This window comes from Bemisia tabaci, chromosome 1 (genome assembly GCF_918797505.1).
Source record: "Bemisia tabaci chromosome 1, PGI_BMITA_v3".
Lineage (NCBI taxonomy): Eukaryota > Metazoa > Arthropoda > Insecta > Hemiptera > Aleyrodidae > Bemisia > Bemisia tabaci.
The window spans coordinates 22,031,163-22,050,994 of NC_092793.1; the positions used below are offsets into that span (position 1 = coordinate 22,031,163).

The 19,832-nt window shown below is 41.2% G+C and overlaps 1 protein-coding gene across 1 annotated transcript in view; it reads left to right on the forward strand.

The window, feature by feature from the left end:
- LOC109041184 (ATP-binding cassette sub-family G member 4) overlaps positions 1-19,832 on the forward strand; it is a 66,151-nt gene that overhangs the window by 19,525 nt on the left and 26,794 nt on the right. Inside the window, exon 2 of the mRNA XM_019057420.2 lies at positions 13,799-13,922. Coding sequence (XP_018912965.2) covers positions 13,799-13,922 — 124 coding nt within the window. The remainder of the gene's footprint in view (positions 1-13,798; positions 13,923-19,832) is intronic.

Genomic DNA, 19,832 nt, shown 5'->3' on the forward strand with positions numbered 1-19,832 from the left:
CTGCTGTTGTGGGTAATTCAGCATTTTATACATTCTCGCACACTTTTTTTACATGCAGAATGTTTAATCAGCATCACTTTTTTTATGAGGTTTTCATTCTGGTGTTCCCTCCGGGAGGATACGACGTGGACGTCCTGTAAAAGTTCGGCGGCAAGAAGTGGAGGAGCAGATCAGCAGGTGTTAATTGCCTGATGATGTATATGGGATCATATGACACCATCAAGATGGGTCTGGAGAACTTCATCAGTTCCAAAAAGGCCTTCGAAGGGACTTTCTCCACCTTGAAAAGGGGCGTGGGAACCTCTCCAAGAAAACTCAAAAAGAGAGTCATCCCATGAACAATTTTGAGCTGCTTTTATCTTAAAGATGATTAAAATACAATATTAAAACTAAAAGATACGTCAAAACTACTGGAAAATTTAAAAAAAGGTGTTTAATCTACAAAAATACAAATAAAACCCGCCTAAAAGTTTAAATCAAGAAAATAATCAATGGATCGAACCAATCAATGAAAACTTAAAACCATGTAAATCGCTGAGAATTCGCAACATCGGAAGATCAATTGCACTGAAGATTATTAGAGTCGCTGTTCAACAGTTCCAAGCCAGCGCTTGCACCCGCTAGAAATGATAATTTACACCAATTTTCATTTCTTTTTCCCCGCAAAATCTTGCCGTTCGTGCAATTTATTATCTCCTCAAGTAGCCCCAATTGATCGATCAATTTCTGTGGTCCATTCGACTTACGCGACTCAGTTTCGTTTTCGATTGATCATTAGGAGAAAGCGCATTGGGAAGGAGAGAAAGAGAGAAGGGGAGGGAGGAAGGGGGGAGGGAGGAAGGGGGGAGGGAGGAAGGGGGGAGGGAGGAAGGGGGGAGGGAGGAAGGGGGGAGGGAGGAAGGGGGGAGGGAGGAAGGGGGGAGGGAGGAAGGGGGGAGGGAGGAAGGGGGGAGGGAGGAAGGGGGAGAGGGCGGAGAGGGGGGAGAGAGGGAGGTAGAGAAAGGATACGGTAGAGGTAAAACGTATGCATGTTAAAGAGGTTCCCTCTACTACCAGTACTGTTTTTTTTTTAGCTACTTACACCTCTACAGTGAAATAACAATGGTACAGTGGTATAGTAATAGTTGCAGCATGTGCGGAACTAAGAATTCCTTGTGAAGAGCCCAGAAAGGCACCGGCACCTAATTGAAAGAGATCTTGGAGGGAGTTCAAAGGGGGCAACCTGGAGGCTTACACTCTTGGCAGTCTCTTGAGCATTGAACTATAAGACATTTTAAGCTGTCCCTGCGGAAATATCAATGGAAATCCATCTCACAGAAATGCCACACATTTATCTTACAAAATATCTTGGAAAGGATTTTTCGAAAGGGGCTAGGTAGTTCCCCCGCTTTCACTCTTGTATTCCATCAACCAATCTATCTCCGATCATGGATTGAGTAAAGAAAAAATGTCAGAGCGCCCCTGAAAGCCGGCAGCTCCTTTATTAAAATCTGCCTTCTTGGAGACTTTAACGCTGCGTTGAAAAAACAACTAATTAATTTTCGCAGTTAATCTGATTATTCGAATCTGTATTTGAATAATTAAACATGGAGTCGTAGTAGTGGGAGGAATAGCAGTATTAATTTGAGAAGTAGCTGTAATGATAGCAGATATAATAGTATTTGTAGGAGCAGCATCAGCAGAAGTAGTTCTTGTGGTAGGAGTGGTCGTAGTAATAGATATAGAAACGGTAGTAAGATAATTTTATTTTGCCAGGTGCCTTAATTTGTATGGCAATTTAGTCTTCGAATAAAAAAAACATCGAAAAAGAATTAAAATAAATTATAACACAAATAAAAATTCAAGGGAATAATTCTGCTCGAGCTCCAATTCGACTGAAAGATAGGAAAAATGCAAAATAAAGTAGATGGAAGAAAATGATGAGATGAAGGAGGGTGTGAGTAAATACGAATAACCAAATGAAATGAAAACAAAATTGTCTTGATCCCTTTATTTTTCTACATCTCCAACTTCTTCTTCTACTTCATCTTCTTCTTCTTCATCTTCATCTTCTTCCTCAACACTACCACCATCATCATCTTTTTCTTATTCACCTTCTTCTCTTTCTCTTCTTATTCTCCATATTCTCTTCCTTCTCCTTCTTCTCCTTCATCTCCTTCTTCTCCGCCTTCTCCGCCTTCTCCTCCTTCTCCTATACTTCTCCTCCTTCTCCTCCTTCTCCTACTTCTCCTCCTTCTCCTTCCTTCTCCTTTTTCTCTCTTCTTTCTGCTTTTTCTCCTTATTCTCCTTCTTTTCCTTTTTCTCCTTCTTTCCTCCTGATTTCCTTACCCTTCCAGTAAACACTTCATACCGCCTTGAGAAGTTGGTTCGACCAAAAAAAGAGGACCAAAGCCTCGAAAACCCCAGACCCAGACACGCGCTGGCTGTTGGCCACATCGTGGAAAAGATGGACGCGTAAAAGAGCAAGGTAAGCAAGCCGTGGCTGCAGAGGCCCTCCTAACACAGTTACATCACTGGGTCGGGATTCCTTTCGCTTTCAATTGATCGGAGCGTCGCGTCGCGTCGGTCGTCGCGTGGCGTGGCGTGGCGTCGCCGCCGCCGTGGGTTCGTCGCCCCCTGCGAGCCAGGGCCAAATCCACGCCGCGCATCGCGCATGCCGCAGCCTTTCCACCACGCACTACCCAGATACATCCATACATACTCCTCATCTTCGCCCAGGAATCGTAATTCGATTAATCGAACTCCTCTGGTACGCGTGGATGACTCAGAGTCCTCGAATAGATCTTTTAAGACTACGTCCGTCCCCCATGGATCTGCTCCTCTCGAAAATCTAGGTGAAGATGCTGCTCCTCACTTACATAGTGTCTTTATAGGGATTGTGTGGACATGTCGAAGTATGGAGCTCGGGCTCAAAAGGGCAGCGAACCTCCTAACACAAAAATGTCACAACCAATCCTCAGATTTCATTATCAAACCAAAATGGCCAAGAATGTTCAAAAATGAGTGTTTTTTCTCAAAATGAGTAAATTTATGCAAACACTAAGTCAAATAGTTTTCAAATGACGGAGCATTTGTTATCTATACTATAAGCTCCGAGACCTCCTAATTTTGCGAAACTGGTGACGCTTAGTTCCAGCGTTCTACCGGGCCGATTTTCATGATTTTTGCGGCAATCGACGGGCAATTGTCTCTAGATAAGCCGACTCTTTTAAGATTTTCAAAATATGGCCCAGGTTTTTTTATATTACGTGGTAAAGTTGCGAATTCTCCCATTTAAACAATGTAAATTTATACTTTTTGTCATAGTTCGTTTGAGCGTTCTACCGGGCCGATTTCCATGATTTTTGCGTAAATCGACAGGTAATAGGCCCTAGATGAGCCCGCTGTAATCAGATTTTGGAAAAAGGACCCAGGTTTTTTTAAAATCACGTTATAAAAGTGAGTGAGTTTACAGAATGCTCCGGTACTGCTACCGCTATGCGCGGGAGGATGCGCAGTGGTCAAGGAGGTTGCGCAGTAGCTGTGTAGCCTGCGCATCAGCTCTACACTTATCTACACAAGATTCGCGCCAGTGTCCACACGTCGAGCGGTGGTCGAGTCGTCTAAGACGTCGGATGCGTCCATTTTGAACTCGGTGTGGGTTCGATCCCCGACCCACGATGTCTTAATGATTACCTGTGACTATCACTGTGCATTGTTTTACTGCAATATTTCATCAAGCAGTCATTCCAAAACGCGTCCTTTTAATTTTAAAGTAATTTTAAGTAAAGTTTAAAATTAAAGTATACCTCATATCGTATTTTTTTAGGGGAAAAATAAAACTAACACTGATAGGAGGGTAAAAATAGGGCCGCGAAGCGGCCCATTGATGGCGCGGAGCGCCTTCAGGGGGTTGGGCCGCGTAGCGGCCAGGGGGCGTAATTCATAAGTTGGCTGCTCTTCTAAGCCCCAAAAGCTGCATAATCTAACCTCAAAATTGCCGACCTGTCCATACTCTTCCAGTATAGATATTCTATCCTCGCTTATTCATATACTTTGGAAGCTTAGGCCTTAAAGAAAGGCTTGAAAATTGGATGAAAAATTCCATACTCGCAGTTTGAAATATCCGTGTTTCTTTGTAACTTTGGGTGTAATCGTCGCTCATTAGAGTTCAAAATGCGTTTACAGAGAGAATTATTACATGCGTCTGATATTCAATTAGGTTTTTCTCTATTTTCAGATAAAATCCTTCGCTCAGTTGTGGCTGCAAGACTATTTGTTTCCCGGGACTTTGTAATGCAGTTGCTGGTGCATAAACCGCAAATCTTAATCGAGTGCAAGAGCTCTGCTGAAAGTTATTCCTCGGCCGTGCAGTTGCGTCAAAAGCAACCGAAACGAACCAATTTGACGATATTCTCGCAATATTGTCAACTAATTAGTTGCAGAGTAATTAGATAATATTAGCGGAGGTCTAACAGGGTGTAGAGGACGAGTTTCTTCACTCGGCGATGTGCATCTCGCCTCGCGTTATGGACACATCATGTGTCAGAGCAAAAATGACGGATGTACCGTTTCAAATGCATTGCGCGTCCGTTTTATTACATTTGTGACTGTTAATAGGAAAGAAGATCCACCATCCCTGTGAAGAGTGTATATAAGAAACATTCGGGGGAGGGGGCTAAAATGTCGCATCAAATCAGCGTCATAAGTTAATGAAAGTTGTAGGTAGTTCCAAAATTTAGTTTGGAGAAAAGGTTGCTACTTTTCTACTTTGTCATGTTCGGGGCTCAAACTACTCAAATGAAAATGCAACAAGAAATTTAAAAAATACTAAAAACCTTTTTTTTTGTCTTGATTTCCTCTCAAAATAGTGTGGACTAAGCACTATTCTATCACCTTGTTAAGGATGTAACAACCTCACACTTTCTGCTGGCACAAAATTGTACTCAGCAGTTTGCAATTTATTTCCGGTATACTAGAGAGATTTCCCCAAAGAAAACTAAAAAAGTAGATTTTCCACCTTTATCTCAGCAAAAGTCGCTCCTCCTGAAATTTTGCCTCCGTAGGCTGAGATCCATCAATCGCACACCTTAGTCTAGGGAATCACATGTAGATCAAAACAGTCGATTTGTTCCGGGTTGGAACCATCGAATACATCGATTATCGCATGAGGTACCACTGTGGGATCAAGGTCCCTAGAGACCCAAACGTGACGTTGCGGGGGGGGGGGGTGTAGCTGCTTTCACACCGTCCATTTGATAAAGCAATCTTACGCGCAGTAACGCATATCTAATGAGAACCTGTCGAGATTGTATGTCGTAAACTTTAAATCCTTGATCCTAAGAAATAAACTTTGCCCCGATGGCTAGTCTTGTTATTCGTTTGAAAATCGGGTGAATTCGTGCGTTAATCACCACTGTAACTCTCCATATGGACCAAACTTTGCGATTATGAAGAGGCATCTATAGCTCATCCATAGGAGCCCATATCTATACGTGAAAATCATGGCTTATGTGCTGTTTCTGAAATGAGCCAGAGATAGTACCTCCTTATTGCAAAATATAGTCCACTTGTACCACATGTCACATCACAAAATTACAACATACGTGAATGTCCATTAGAAAAGAGGCCGATTATGGTCGAGTAGGGACAAGAAATCGGTTTTTGAGATTTCGACGGAAAAATTTGATCAGGCGTCATGAAGAAATTTACAAACGGCTCGATCAATTTTCATGCAAAAAAAGGGTGTAAGAAGTTCGGTGGCGTGCTGTGTGAGGCGCTTGGCGATGAATCGATTGATGTACCATTCAATCCTATCAAAAGAGATCGATTCCCAGGGTGTCCGAAATAACACTTTGTACTGATCGATGTTTTTAAAGCCTCAAATGGGAGGGTATCAATAGCCTATGTTCACGCTTCGCCACTGGTGAAATTTCTTTATAATCTCATACTTCCGTGCCCTGGATTAAATTTATAAACAGTTTGCCTCGAGATTACATTCACTGAAATGGAAAATACGAACCGTCGTAATTTTGGCATTAAAATAATCTCAATTTTGAGTTTTTGTAGGTCGATGAGATCATTGGGAAGTGTTATATCGTCGTTATATCGTCACCTTCCAGGCAAAGTATCACAAGCGCCATGCGACGTTTAAAAATTTCCGCCGCCATTATATTTTTTTACAGAGAAATTGTACAACGAAGCTGTCCGAAAATTTCACTGAATTCTCTTTGTGCTGCCGATAAAATTTAGTGAAATTTCCAAACAGATTCAACCAACAATTTCTCAGTAAAGAAATAAAATGGCGGCGGAAATTTTTAAACGTCGCATGGCGCTTGTGATACTTTGCCTGGAAGGTGACGATATAGACAAAAGGAACGTAACTACATTCTAAGAGTGCCAAATCAACTCAAAAAATTAAATTTATGACAAAAATTATCGAGACTTTTTTATTATTCCTTAAAATGTCGCTGATTTGTTGCGCGTGATCAGAAGAAAAATTAGTCGAGTTTTTAGTCGGAAATGCTCAGCACTTCCCAGTGTCTCTCATTTGTAAGTGAACATTCTGCAAACGTTGAAATGGAGTTCCGTTTTTTTCTCCTGAAAAATTACAATATTTCACAATTATTGTTTGGATCCAAGTCGATAAAATAGAGAATCCCCGAGGTGACGTCACGACTACTCGAGTCCATTGCGCTGCTCACATCACACGGAATAACCGGCGGCAATGAATTTCTCCCGATATACTCACTCACTTTTTACCATTTTATCCTCCTTCCTCGTTTTATTTCAATTAGCTTGGCCGTTCGTTCAGTGAGGACGCCGGAGCAGACTGAACGGGAGGGGGGAGGGGGGCAGTTAACCTTGACCGCCATTCGACGCGAGGTGATTGAACCAGCGGGTTCATTATGTGAGGGAATAACGCAACACCTGGAGGAATGACATTACTCGGCTCTCACAATCAGATAGGCGTGGATAAAGTGCATGCATAAAACTTCATCCAGTGATGAAACGAGATTGATATCCGCGCGAGCCATTGGTTCGAGGGGCCTCGGTTCCGTGGTATCACCATGGGGGAGAGTTCTGGGTAATAGGTCAAAATGTCCAAAAAAAAATGTCCAAAAGTCAAAATGTCCAAACCCTGAATGCCCAAAAATTTAAAAAGGCCAAATATCAGTAATGTCCAGCAGACAAATAAGTCCAAAAGTAGGCGAATGTTCAAATATGGAAAGAGTAATTATATAGGTACTAACTATTTGTTGTTATAGACAAGAATAACTTTTTTTTTATTATTATTTTTTATTTTTTGCTTTTCATGCCAAACGGGGTAATATTAGCCATGTTTGTTATGTTTGTCAATTCCACTTAAAATTTGGAAAATAAATCATTAATGCATTTTTAAAAGTAAGAATTGGCCTGCGCTCATGAAAAATTGTATCACCATTTTTTCCTCACCTGCATCTCTCCATTATCCGACGCATCTGTTTCTATGGCTGCATTCACGAACAGCTTGCAAAGCTGCACCCAAAACTCCAATGACAACTCAACCAATGCCTAATCTCACATTTGGACGTTTGCCTACTTTTGGACTTATTTGTCTGCTGGACATTACTGATATTTGGCCTTTTTAGATTTTTGAGCATCCAGGGTTTGGACATTTTGACTTTTGGATATTTTTTTTTGGACATTTTGACCTATCACCAGAGTTCTGTGTAATCAGTGCCCGTGGGGATGTTATTTCAGCCAAATTTTGGCGGAGACAGTAGTTATTTATAGAAGGCAACATTTGTGTTGGAGGGAAGAGAAGAGAGCATTGAAAAAAATCACCCTAAATGCCTGAAAAGTGATAAATATGTAATCAATTTGATCAATACTCAATCAATATTTGATCAATATTTAATCAATATTTGATCAATATTTACCAAGATCGACACACTGAATTTAAAAATTATTGAAACGATCCCGGTGTCAATTGCTCGAAAACCTCTGGGAGGATAAATGTGGCGTTTGGGTGTCGCAGAACGCCGGAGTGCGTTGTAGGAGTGACTCCGTATATTATATTGAAACGATTCATAGGCAATTCCGCGTTTCCTACTCAAAAGACGTTCCTTAGATGTACAAAAATATTGACCCAGTGGAAGATTGATTCCAAGATTCATATGGGGTGGTAATACCCCTTGCTCCCTCGAAATGACGCTCCCTAAAGCCCTTTTATAGGGAAATTTCGAAACCTCTGTTCATATCCATCCCCCAATTTATCGTCATTAGTGATGAATTATTTTTAGCCCAAAGATTACTTTGCAAAAAAAAAAAAAAAAAAAAAAAAAAAAAAAAAAAAAAAAAATGGTGCAGCAATGGTGCACCGTGGTGTACGCGCAATGCATGAAGTATCCTGCAGACTTGTAAGGCGCTACTAGACGTTCCGCGCCGGCCGCACTGTGTATGATGTGTGATTCTGAAGGCGAAATAATAGATCGTATTCGATATATCAAACAGGTGAGATTGTATCGATATCGATTGGTTCAACAAGCAAACATAGCCTTAAAAGTCAATTTAAAAATCTGAGCTCTGGCTTAAGACCTCACTACACTCAATATTTAAAAGTTTGACCCATCTCTGTGTAGACATCTAGACATTGTGAATAATTACCTGAGTGATAAAACTCTAGTGACTTACTCCCCCTTCCCTCCACTCCCAAATGACGCCTCTATTTTTGGGGTTCAGGAAGACCAAAGCATCAGAACTATACTTCTTGATATCTATACTGGCTACTGATTGATGAAAAATTAGGATCAATGGTCGAATGTGTGAAGACACACATTTTATTTTTGTACACTTCCTAGTCCAAAACAATCCGAATCGAAGTCCTATCTCGATTCCTAGAGCGCACAAACAAACGAGTTCAAGTACATTATGCAAACTTAAAAACTTTGATATAAAAGTTCGGGGAAACTTTGTTGACCTCAGTCGGTGGAAAAATAAAAGCGGGCTATCTTTGACCCCTCTGAGATAAGACGGTAACTAGATCGCGGTTCCATATTATGAACTATTCTTGCCGGAAAAATCCTTGATCTTGGCATTACGCTACTGATTTCATTTGCAGATCATTAATTTCTTATCCCCTTCACTTTCCATTATCAACGGTTCATAAGTCCGAGATTATACATTCACGACCGGAATGCGAGCTTAATCCTACTTTCTAATGTCTGGGTCAAGGCAAATATGCCGAAGCTTCCAAATTGCTTTCCTGTTGAGATTATGTTTATTTTCAGTTACCAAACAGGTAACGTAGGTATATGTATACCTCCATTTTCGCGTAGTGACAAATATTTATCTAAAAAACACAGCTAAGAGTAAAAAACGCCATCAATTCTTCTCAACTGATTGAATACTTATGTTAAAATATCCATGTATACCCGCATTATCGACCCGCCTGAAAACTCCACACATAATATTGATTCCGTTTAATTATTCATCCTTTTTTTAAAATTTTATTGCACTCGTGTGGATTTGTCTCTTAAACCAGCGGCCAGTAGCACTAACAACGAAATGAGTATTCAGCCACCTATATCAGCATAGTTTTACATAAATTCGACGTATTTATGCTTAAAAAAAACGCGTAAAAATGTATAAACATAGATAAAAAAAATTTGCTTAGGAATTGCATGCTACATCGTCCTTTTTAGCATAAATACATCCAATTTACCAAGAGAATTTTGTGAAAATGCAGACTGTTGCAAAATCAAATTAATGAGGAGATTTTAAATTGTGCGAGTGAAGTTAAAAGGAAGTATGTGCATAGGATTTGCGAGCAATAGATTTCCTAACATATAAATATACCTAATTCACAATAGACAATTTGACGGATTTAATCAGAATCAACCTAACAATCATGTAAGTAGTTACATTTCACATCACTAATTTCTTCGTTTTTTTTAGTAGAGAACTGATAAAGATGACGCTTTGAATCTTTCTGCGAATTTCTGCTGAATCCTAAATGATGTACCAGCAAAAGTTCACGTGATCGGAACGTTGCTTGGTTTTTTTTTATCCAAAAATGCAAATACAGCATGACAGAAATTAAACAATATCTGGTGTAGTAAGACTGATTCTGGTTACGTATCGTCGCTCCTCTGACGTAAGAGCGTATCTTTGTTTCCACATAAGTCTTCGAAAGTATAGAGTTATACTGGGCACTGATTGTGAGCTCACGTAGAAACTGAGAGGCGCCTTTACGTTTGAGAAGCGACGACACTTCCAATTCATAGTGCGAAGGTACTAAATTTGAGCAGGAAACTATTAACATCAATTACAGCAAAGCAAGTGAAAATAAAATCTATAATTTTATTAATGTGGCTGATTATTAAACGATTATTCGCCCTGGGCATCGAAATATGAGGCTGCGCCATGCACGCATCGGTTTTTTTCTGCCGTACTAAGGAAATACACCGTATGAACCTCCGGATGTTGCCAAATTTCTCATGATAAAATACAAATTTTCTGAAAATCTCGCAGATTTTTTAATCCAATTTTTCGGACAATTTCACGCTCTATTTGATCCAGTGCATCTGAAAATTTTAAGAAATGAATTGAATAGCTTTTAAAAAAAATCGATATTTTACTGAGAACAATCTGACAATAACATTAGAATGCTCATGCGGCGTTATTCCTTCAACACGGTAGTATTGGCGCTCTGGACTAATCACGCGCATTTGAACGTAACTGTGCTAAACTGACCTATGTGCAAATGAATTACATCAAAAGGAACTATGTGCATAGGATTTGCACACCTCATAGTTCCTATTGATTCTATTCGTTTTCGCATAGTTCTTTTCAGCATAAATCCATCCATTTTATTTTTCCTCATTACCATTTCCATGACCCACAACATGAGCGACGATTTTGACCGCGGCAAAGCGTTTATTAATCCAGTCTTGAGGATCCCAGTCTGCAGATGTGTCTCGTCCCTGGGTGATGATGTACGGTAATGACGGGTCTCTTGACTCTTGATGCACGCCCTGTTGAGGATCTTCTACCGCGAGGTCAGGTCAGGATCCTATTGCTCTCGCTCCCGAACACACTGATAAATAAATGGAAATCAAACCCATGATTTACAGTACTCGGCACTTCAAAGCGTGTTCAATGCTACTATCAAGCGTGTGCAACGGCTTGATGCTACGATCACGTGCATTTCATATTCACCACCGACTTGCCGCATTGCCGTTTTGTTTCTCGAGCATGAATCGATTGCTACCCTGAAAAAAAGTTCGATCGTATGACCTGATATTTTGCTGTTCGATTAGTATCAAAAGCCGGACAAGGTGCAATTTTAAACATTTTTTTATAGGTATGTTTCCTCTTCAACATTTTTTGTAGGACACGATTTGCGCAACAACGATATAGCTGTTTTTCGGCATAGGTCTTGAGAAACTTGAATTTCCCATTTACAAGAAAAAAAGAGCACCTGAATTAAATCCCTCACTGCAGCGGTGTTAGCACGCATTTCATAAAGAAATGTTCACGTTATCGGTTATTCTAAATGTAAAGAATAAGCAATACCTAAGCTGAAGCGCCAAGATTGAGGTTGACATCTGTTGCAACGGAGTTTCAAGAATTACGATTTACAATGGAATCTATGCGGGACAGATCGGACCCGCGTTTTCCTCAGATACCTCGAAATGACTTAATTTGAGTTCGGTGCCTTTTGACTCTGGAGCACTGATTTATGAATCTACGAAAAAGAACCATACTTTGACAGAATGCTGGGAGCTCATCCATCACCACTGCCCTGCTGTGTATTTTATCCGGAAAATCGCACTGAAAAAAGTTACGGGCTGTGCAGACATACCGTACGCTCCGGGTTCAGAGGCCGAAAGTTCCGGGTGCTGGAGCCGTAGCTTCGACTGCTGCGGCTGCTACGCCAGGAGCTTTCGGTCTCTGAGCCCGGAACATGTCTATATAGCCCGTAAGTCGTAAGTACTGCTTCCACGGCCGAAGTTTTTTTTTTTTCAGTGCGGCAACGTATCGGTATGGTTCCGCGTTACCCGGGACTGGAACTATGTTAATAGTGATTAGCTGTTTGTTCCGCTCTGCAGGAACTGGAGGAAAGACGCGGGAGCCCGAGTCGAGGGCCGAGGTCTGTGCACTTCCGACTTGAGCTCGTCTTCAGCTCGTGACTTCTTGCGGCGCGGCACGGCGCCGCTTGGTACAGAGTTGGAACTGCCTTTGCGCTCTTGCATCTGTCCACAGCATTTTTCCACGACCCATGGCGGGGCATTCTTCTTCGAGGTATACCAATGCCTTCCGCCCTCCAAGAGACGTGAATTGAAAGTGCATAACTTTCTTGAGTTCTGATCTGAATTCGCTGTGCTCACTGCGTGTTCTCAGCCAGAGGATCTAGAATACAAAAGGGCAATCAAGGATAACTGGATCACATTTTGCTGTGAAAAACTAATATTTATAGTTCATTTTAAAAATAACATGTAGGCTATTGTCTTTAGTTTGACAATGCCGATAAGAGATTTTACAGATGAGCTAGAAATAGTATTTCCTAATTGCAAGATTTAGTCAAATTGATCTCGTTCCTCCGGTTCAAAATAATCACATTTTTGAACTTGAATTTGTTTGGTGACATAAAACCATTCGCTGGAATGCTTCGTTCATCAAAAACACAGGGCCGAATTAAAGGGGTGGCCACATGGGCCGCGGCCCATGGCGGCAAATTTAGGAGGCGGCAAATGGTGTAATTTTTTCAAAAGTAAGTATCAAGAAAAAAATCTGATTCAGAAAAAAAAAATTAAAAACGAGAATAAGCGAAAAAATCTCGCATTTCCCGAGAGTTAAGGTGTAGTAATTTCTAATTTATTCGTCTTTCGGTAATACAAGAGACAGCGCCATTCGTAGTCTAGTTGAGAGAGAAACAAAACACGCGATTTGGCCTGGAGCGGCGCGGCGCAGAGAGCAATGATGGCGAGGACTTGAGATGGAAATGAGAAGCTCTCGGCGCGCCGGTCAGCATGTAACACATATTAGCGCCTACAATACTCCATGAATACTTCAGGCATTGCGTCAAACGTAGTGCCGTCAGCAGCGGTTGGCGTAAAACTCCTAGTGCCTACAAGACTGCATGAATACTTCACGCATTGCGCCAAAATCAGTGCGGTCAGCAGCGGTCGGCGTGAAACGCATAGCGCCTACAAGACTGTAGAGATACTTCAAGCATTGCGCCAAACACAGTGCGGTTGGCATGGTGGCGGAAATTAAAATCATTAAACCACATTCATGTTTATTCTTTCATAATTTTTTCGTTCTTTTCTTATAAATGAAAGGCCTCGTCCACACAGAGATAGGTTTACGGAACTTAATTTTCGTGCAAAGTTCCTTGAACTTTTGCTAGTGTTGACAGGGCTTTTACAAAAAATTTGCCCAACACGAGTAAACACGTCTTATGCACCCCTCCTCCTCCGGCACGTTCGCTGGATGGTTTGTATTGATGTTTCAAAACGAATGTGAAGGGGCGGCAAAAATACAGGCGGCCCATGGGCGGCAAGTAGGTAAATCCGGCCCTGATGTGATTTTCGATAGGGTTCCTTTTTTAAGAGCGTGGTTTTTTCAGCAAGATAAGTAACACAATTTTCGAGATACAATTCATATTTGTTACGCAAGGAAACATATGTATATCAATTACACTGAATTATTGTAGAATTCGAAAAGCAGCTGTCATAATAGGGTATCTTAACTTATAAGCTCATAATACATTAGAACTATTTCAAATAATTTCATCTCATCCTCTCACTTTATATGTATCTTGTGTTTGCAGATAGTGTGGATAGGACTATTTTGAAATCAGTGAGTGGCAAGTTTCGAGCTGGTGAGCTGTCCGCCATCTTGGGGCCTTCCGGAGCCGGCAAAAGCAGTCTTCTCAACGCAATCTCCGGCTTTACGTAAGTCAGATCAACTTTATGTATCGATATCTAAAGTCAAAATTGTATACTGGTCTACGATTTGCGGAATTGCAGATCTTCGACTTTGACGTTTTGACAGGAGAAAGTGTGTAACCGGTTACATTCAAAACTACTGATTTTTCTTTTTTACCAAAATGCGGCCTAGTGTACCTCTGTAAAATTCGGTTCATTTTGTCACTGCTAAATTTTGGCTTCTTGGCCTACATAAATCCCGTTTTAAACAGTTTGGGATGAAAAAACCCAAGCGCCGTAAGTGCGGCGGCAACTGTCCGTCTGTGAGCGATTCTGGATCAAACCTCGCGCTGTCTCCACTGCTGGAGCCACACGCCGCACTGTGAGTCGAGTCAGTAGGAGAGGTCGGACAAATTTTGGAAACTTCAAACGATTATAACTCCGTCTATACAAATCTTTGAGGCTTGAAAGGTAGTTCCATTGGATTCCTCGTGAAATTGTCTACAACGGGCTTCCCTTGAAATTTAAAATGTGACGAAATAAACATTAAAATTTTGCAGTTCTAGTAAAAAATGTCATGTCTGAACTGTGTCATTGACTCGATCCACCGTGCGGCGTCCCCGCGCGTCATTGGCATTGCCATCATCACTTTCACTTTCTCGTTGCTGCACTCGTCCCCCGGCCGTGGTCGGCGACATTGTTGCTATACGAAGCTGTAAAATTAGCAATTTTTTCATTTAACCCCGCGTAAAATATCCGAATTTTATCGCACGACTTGACAACCTTCCTCTGGGAGTAGACGCAAATCCCCCATTTCACTGGGACTGCTCGAAAATATGAATTTAAATCGTGAGAAATGGCATCGCTTGGCTCTAGCCCACCAATCAGAGTCCCGGTTTGGTTAAAGCGTGTTCTTTGTAGCAGTGATGCTGAGTTTACGGTAGAATGCGATGATTTTAATGTATCGTGATTAGCGGAACTTCCGCAACACTGATGTTTTGTTATCCCGTTACCTCAGCGGTTGCGATGGTACAAAAATTCCCATACGTCTCTATGTGGAACTATCGTGAAGTTGACAAAATTCATAGCACAATTAGTATGAAGGTTAATTGAACTAGGAAGGATTAAATGATATAAGATTGAGATGGTTTTATGAATCGGAATCTTAAAATATGATGAATAATAGTATGCCGAAGGCACCATATTTTACGGGAATCTATTGCTTATGTCTTTCGTCTTTTCCAAGCATTTCCAGAGTGTCATAAACTTAAAATATACTTGGTCGTCACTTATTTCGTATTTCGGCGATCTTAGGACGCTATGCATGAAAACCAGATTCTGTTATGTACTAGAAGCGTAATTTAAAAGGGTCGAATCAGTAAAAAATTATCGGTTGCTACTCGGAAACCTCTTATCTCGATCGCGCTGTTCCAAAATTGTTTTTCACGTCAAATGATCGAGAATAATGCATAGAGAAAAAAAAAGGAGGTGTTTGCATTTCGGGCATCTTGGAATTTTTTGATGACTTGATGACGTAGGTGGGTACAGCGTGAAGGGGACGTCGATGTACCCAGCTGTACCCACCTACGTCATCAAGTCATCAAAAAATTCCAAGATGCCCGAAATGCAAACACCTCCTTTTTTTTCTCTATGAGAATAATGAGCCTAAAGGACGAAACTGGTATTTAATTATCTCCCCCCCCCCCCTAAATACATCACATTTGTTAGACTCCGTCATACGCTCACATGTTTGAGTAAGAGGCGTTATTTCAACGTAAGAGGAGGAAATGAGACTGAGGAGTCAGCACACATTATTTAAACGGCTGAAGATCGAATTTGCGAAAGAAAACCTCCTCTATAATATTCTATTTGTCGGTGCATGACGATAAGAAGCAAAGATATGCATTAAATCAAGGATTAGGTCACGGTCCGTCGAATGAAAACGACGTAATTTCGTTGAAACCCTTATGTAAATATGTTGTTTTTGCTTGTCGTGGCCGGACACACTCATGATTTTTGAGTTAGGATAGAATCCCGTAACCTCAGGAAAAATCCTACTTATAGATCTGCGGTTTTTTGCATACTATACGCGCGGGATCGTCGCTCATCTTTTCTCCGAGATCCTGCCGATTGACAAGGCGAAGACACGAAGCGTTTAGACCGTAATAATTCAAGCGAAAAGATCTGGTCGCTCATTGCCGTGCCATAAACCCGATTTCATTATTTTAATTGCACTGAAAGTTCGTTCAGCACATGGCGGTATTCCGCAACGCCAATCGTAAAGTCCAATGCGTACCACGCATCGAAATGGAGGCGTTTGAAAGATCCATCGAAAGTGTATCGCGTTTGCAAATAGTGCCTACGCAATTCGGTTTGAGTTGTTGCAATGTTCCGTTACAATTGACGAATAAGTATATACTTTTCTGAAGCATTCCGTATGTGTCAGTGCGAGTATATAGTGCAAGTTAAGGTGGATTTCCAGAATTCAGGCTGAAAGCTTTACAAACACTTAACTTCGATACATTGAAAATGTACACTGGAAAAAAAGTTCGGTCGTACGTACTGAAGTTCGGTGTTCCATATCATCCCAAATAATTCGGTTCGTGTAGCCGAACTTGTGTGGTAAAGTGAACTGACGAACGAAGTTCGGTCATATATGCCGCACGTTCGGTTATACGAACCGAAAGCTCAGTTTGACAAACCGAATATTTGGGATGGTATGGAACACCGAAAGTTCGGTTCACACGACCGATTTTTTTGCCAGTGAAGTATGGCGGTGACAATAATCGTCGAGACTCCTCTATCTAAATCAAGCCCCTTCGTTCTTAAATGTTGAAATGGTAAACCTGCTTGCCAATATTTCCACTTTTTAAGTACTGAAGGTAGGTACCAATTGTCAGAATCTGAGTGAGCGCTTGCTCGTGCGGTAACTTGACTCATGACCGAGGTTCAACTTGACCTAGAGTGATTCAACATTATATGTGCACAGCGCTCAAACTTTGCCGATTAGTTTACTCAAATGCGTAGACAAACTAGCCATGATGACTTATTCGCCGGTAAATATCTTCAACGAGAACAATGAAAGAGCTCTCAACCAGAGCAAACAACACGTGCACAAACACTAAATTGTGGCTCGTTACTGCACACCTTCTTCGTTCAACATTCTGAGTGAAAAACAATTCGCTCCACGGAAAGTTTTAAAGACAACTGTGTGGTTGGGTATCGATGACTAAAAATAATTTAGGTCACAGTAAAGGAAACAAATGAATTCGTACGTGTTGGTGTTTCAGTGAATATTTTCCAACCGGAGTAGTGAGGGAAAAAGTACATATGCAAAAGAAAGTATTTGATAAAAGTTGTATTTTTGTGCCTAACCCCTCTCCTTCCTTTTAGTGGTGGCGTGCCCCCCCCCCCCCCGGGTCAAATGAAAGGGAGATCCATCTAGGAGGGGATATTTTTTTGAAAATTTTTGGGGGGAAATCCCCCTGATCATGACGCCAGCAAATCCTCCCCCCCTCCTACTCATTCTGGATCCACACTGTTAGGCATTGAAATAAACCCGAATAACGCAAATAATAATTAGATCTTGGATTTGCACAAATACCTTCCCATTCCAATAGAAAGGTATCTCTAATTTTGTCAAGAGAAGTTAGTGCACAGGGAGTTTCTTCCATCGTAAAGCACGGTTGTTTTAAGGGGGTGGCCACATGGGCCGCGGCTAATGGCGGCAAATCTATATGGGGCGGCAAATTTTGCAATTTTTTTAAATGTAGGTATGAAAAAAAATCGGATTTAGAAAAAAAATTACAAACGAGAAACGGCAACAAAATCTCTAATTTTCTGAGAGTATAGTAATTTCTACTTTTGTCGTCTTTCAGCGATACAAGAGACAGCACCTTTAATTAGTCGAATTAAGAGAGAAACCAAACACGGAATTTGGCCTGGAGAGAAATGATGACGAGGACTTGAGATGAAAAGGAGAAGCCCTCGGCGCGGCGATCGGCATGTAACACATATTAGCGCCTACAAGACTGCACGAATACTTCACGCATTGCATCAAACACAGTGCGGCCATTGCGGACAGCGTGAAACGGATAGCGCCTACAAGAATCCATGAATACCTCACGCATTGCGGCAAACATAGTGCGATCAGCGTGAGACGCATAGCGCCTACAAGACTACGTGAATACTTCACGCATTGCGTCAAACACAGTGCGGTCTGCGAGGCGCGGCGGCGGAAGCTAAAATCATTAATCCACATTTATGTTTGTTCTTTCATAATTTTTTCGTTTATATCTTATGAATGGAAGGCCTTGTCCACACAGAGATAGGTTTACGAAACTTAACTTCAGCGCAAAATTCCGTGAACTTTTGCTAGTAGTGTTGACAGGGCTTTCCCAAAAAATGTGTTCAACACCAGTAAAGGCGTCTTATACACCCCTCCCCCGCTGGCACGTTCATTTGATGGTTTTCATTGATGTTTCAAAACGAATGAGAAGGGGGCGGCAAAATACTAGCGGCCCATGGGCGGCAAGTAGGTAAATCCGGCCTTGTCGTAAAGTACACCAAAATTATACTTTAGTCCTGGATTCAACCCGAGTTAACTCTGCGTTTTCTGTCAGCGAGAATGTAAATTAATGGATGCAAAATTGTAATTTTTTAACTTGTGAATTGGATTTGGAGATTTAATGCGTCCATCGTATTGTACGCAAAATTTAGATGAAGAGACATGTATATTGTGGTTCTTAATTGCGCACCATGTCTAGTGGTCCATTCGTCATAAGGACAAGCCTTTATAATGACGTCACCACTGCGCGTCTATCGGCTCTGACTCCTGCTGCCATAAACATATCTGCAGAATGACTCTGGAGGTTCATTTTTTGCATCAAGAAAAGCTTTAAGCGTGTCAGGTCCATCTGCATGAGTCAAGGAACTTCATGGGGGCAAAAGTCGCCGATTCAGCGAACTCCAGTGAATAATTGGTTGATTTCGAAACCGGACATGTCGACTGTCTGATGAGCTCTAGAATTTAAGCGTTTTTACGGAGCTTAAGGCTCGTCAGTAAATAGGCATGTTGGGTATTTACATTGAACGACTCAAGTACACTGCCGTGCTAAGGAAGAACGCCGTATGAGCCTTCAGACGTTGCCATATTTCCTTCAAGAAAAATTTAATTTACTGAGAAAATTGTGAATGTGTTTCCTCAAATTTTTCAGTCAATTTTGTTCACAATTTAATCTAAAATAGCTGAAAATTTCAAGGAAAAATATGCGCAACTTTTCTCGAAAATACGTGTTTTATTTGGGGAAATTTGGCAACTCTCGAATGTTCATACGACGTTTTTCCTTAGCACGGCAGTACAAGCCGCCATCAATCAAAGCCCGAAGCTCTGAAGGCAGCGAGACAGGAACTGGGAGCGATCGGAAGAGAAAGCAACGGTGGATAATTATTACAACTCATTTCTCACGATTGAACTTGAGTCATCGGTAGCTTAACCCTCAACCTGTCGTTAAATAAGCAGTTTGAACGTCTACTTACTCATTATTCTTCCGCAGGATGAATTACGGGTCCATGGACCCATTTCAAATGACATCATACGGCCATCACCCCGTAACGTGTAGTTTTCGCGGGCTGTGTTATTGTTAAATAGGACATTCGGTTTCATTTATGGGTTATTAATTTATGGCACAGGTTTGATTGATCACTGTAGTGAAGCTCATAAAATTAGTGAGGGCATAGAATTGATAAGTTTTTTCTTCTTTTTTGAATAACTACGTGCATAGCCTTTACACCGATGCTAATTTTTTCCAAATATTTATTTAGATTTTGCACTGAATCAAAAACACATCCATACGTAATTTTTCACAGAAATTTTAGCAAAATTACAGAGGATATTCATGAAAAAAATCGTAGCTAAGACTCTCAATTTGCTCCCTA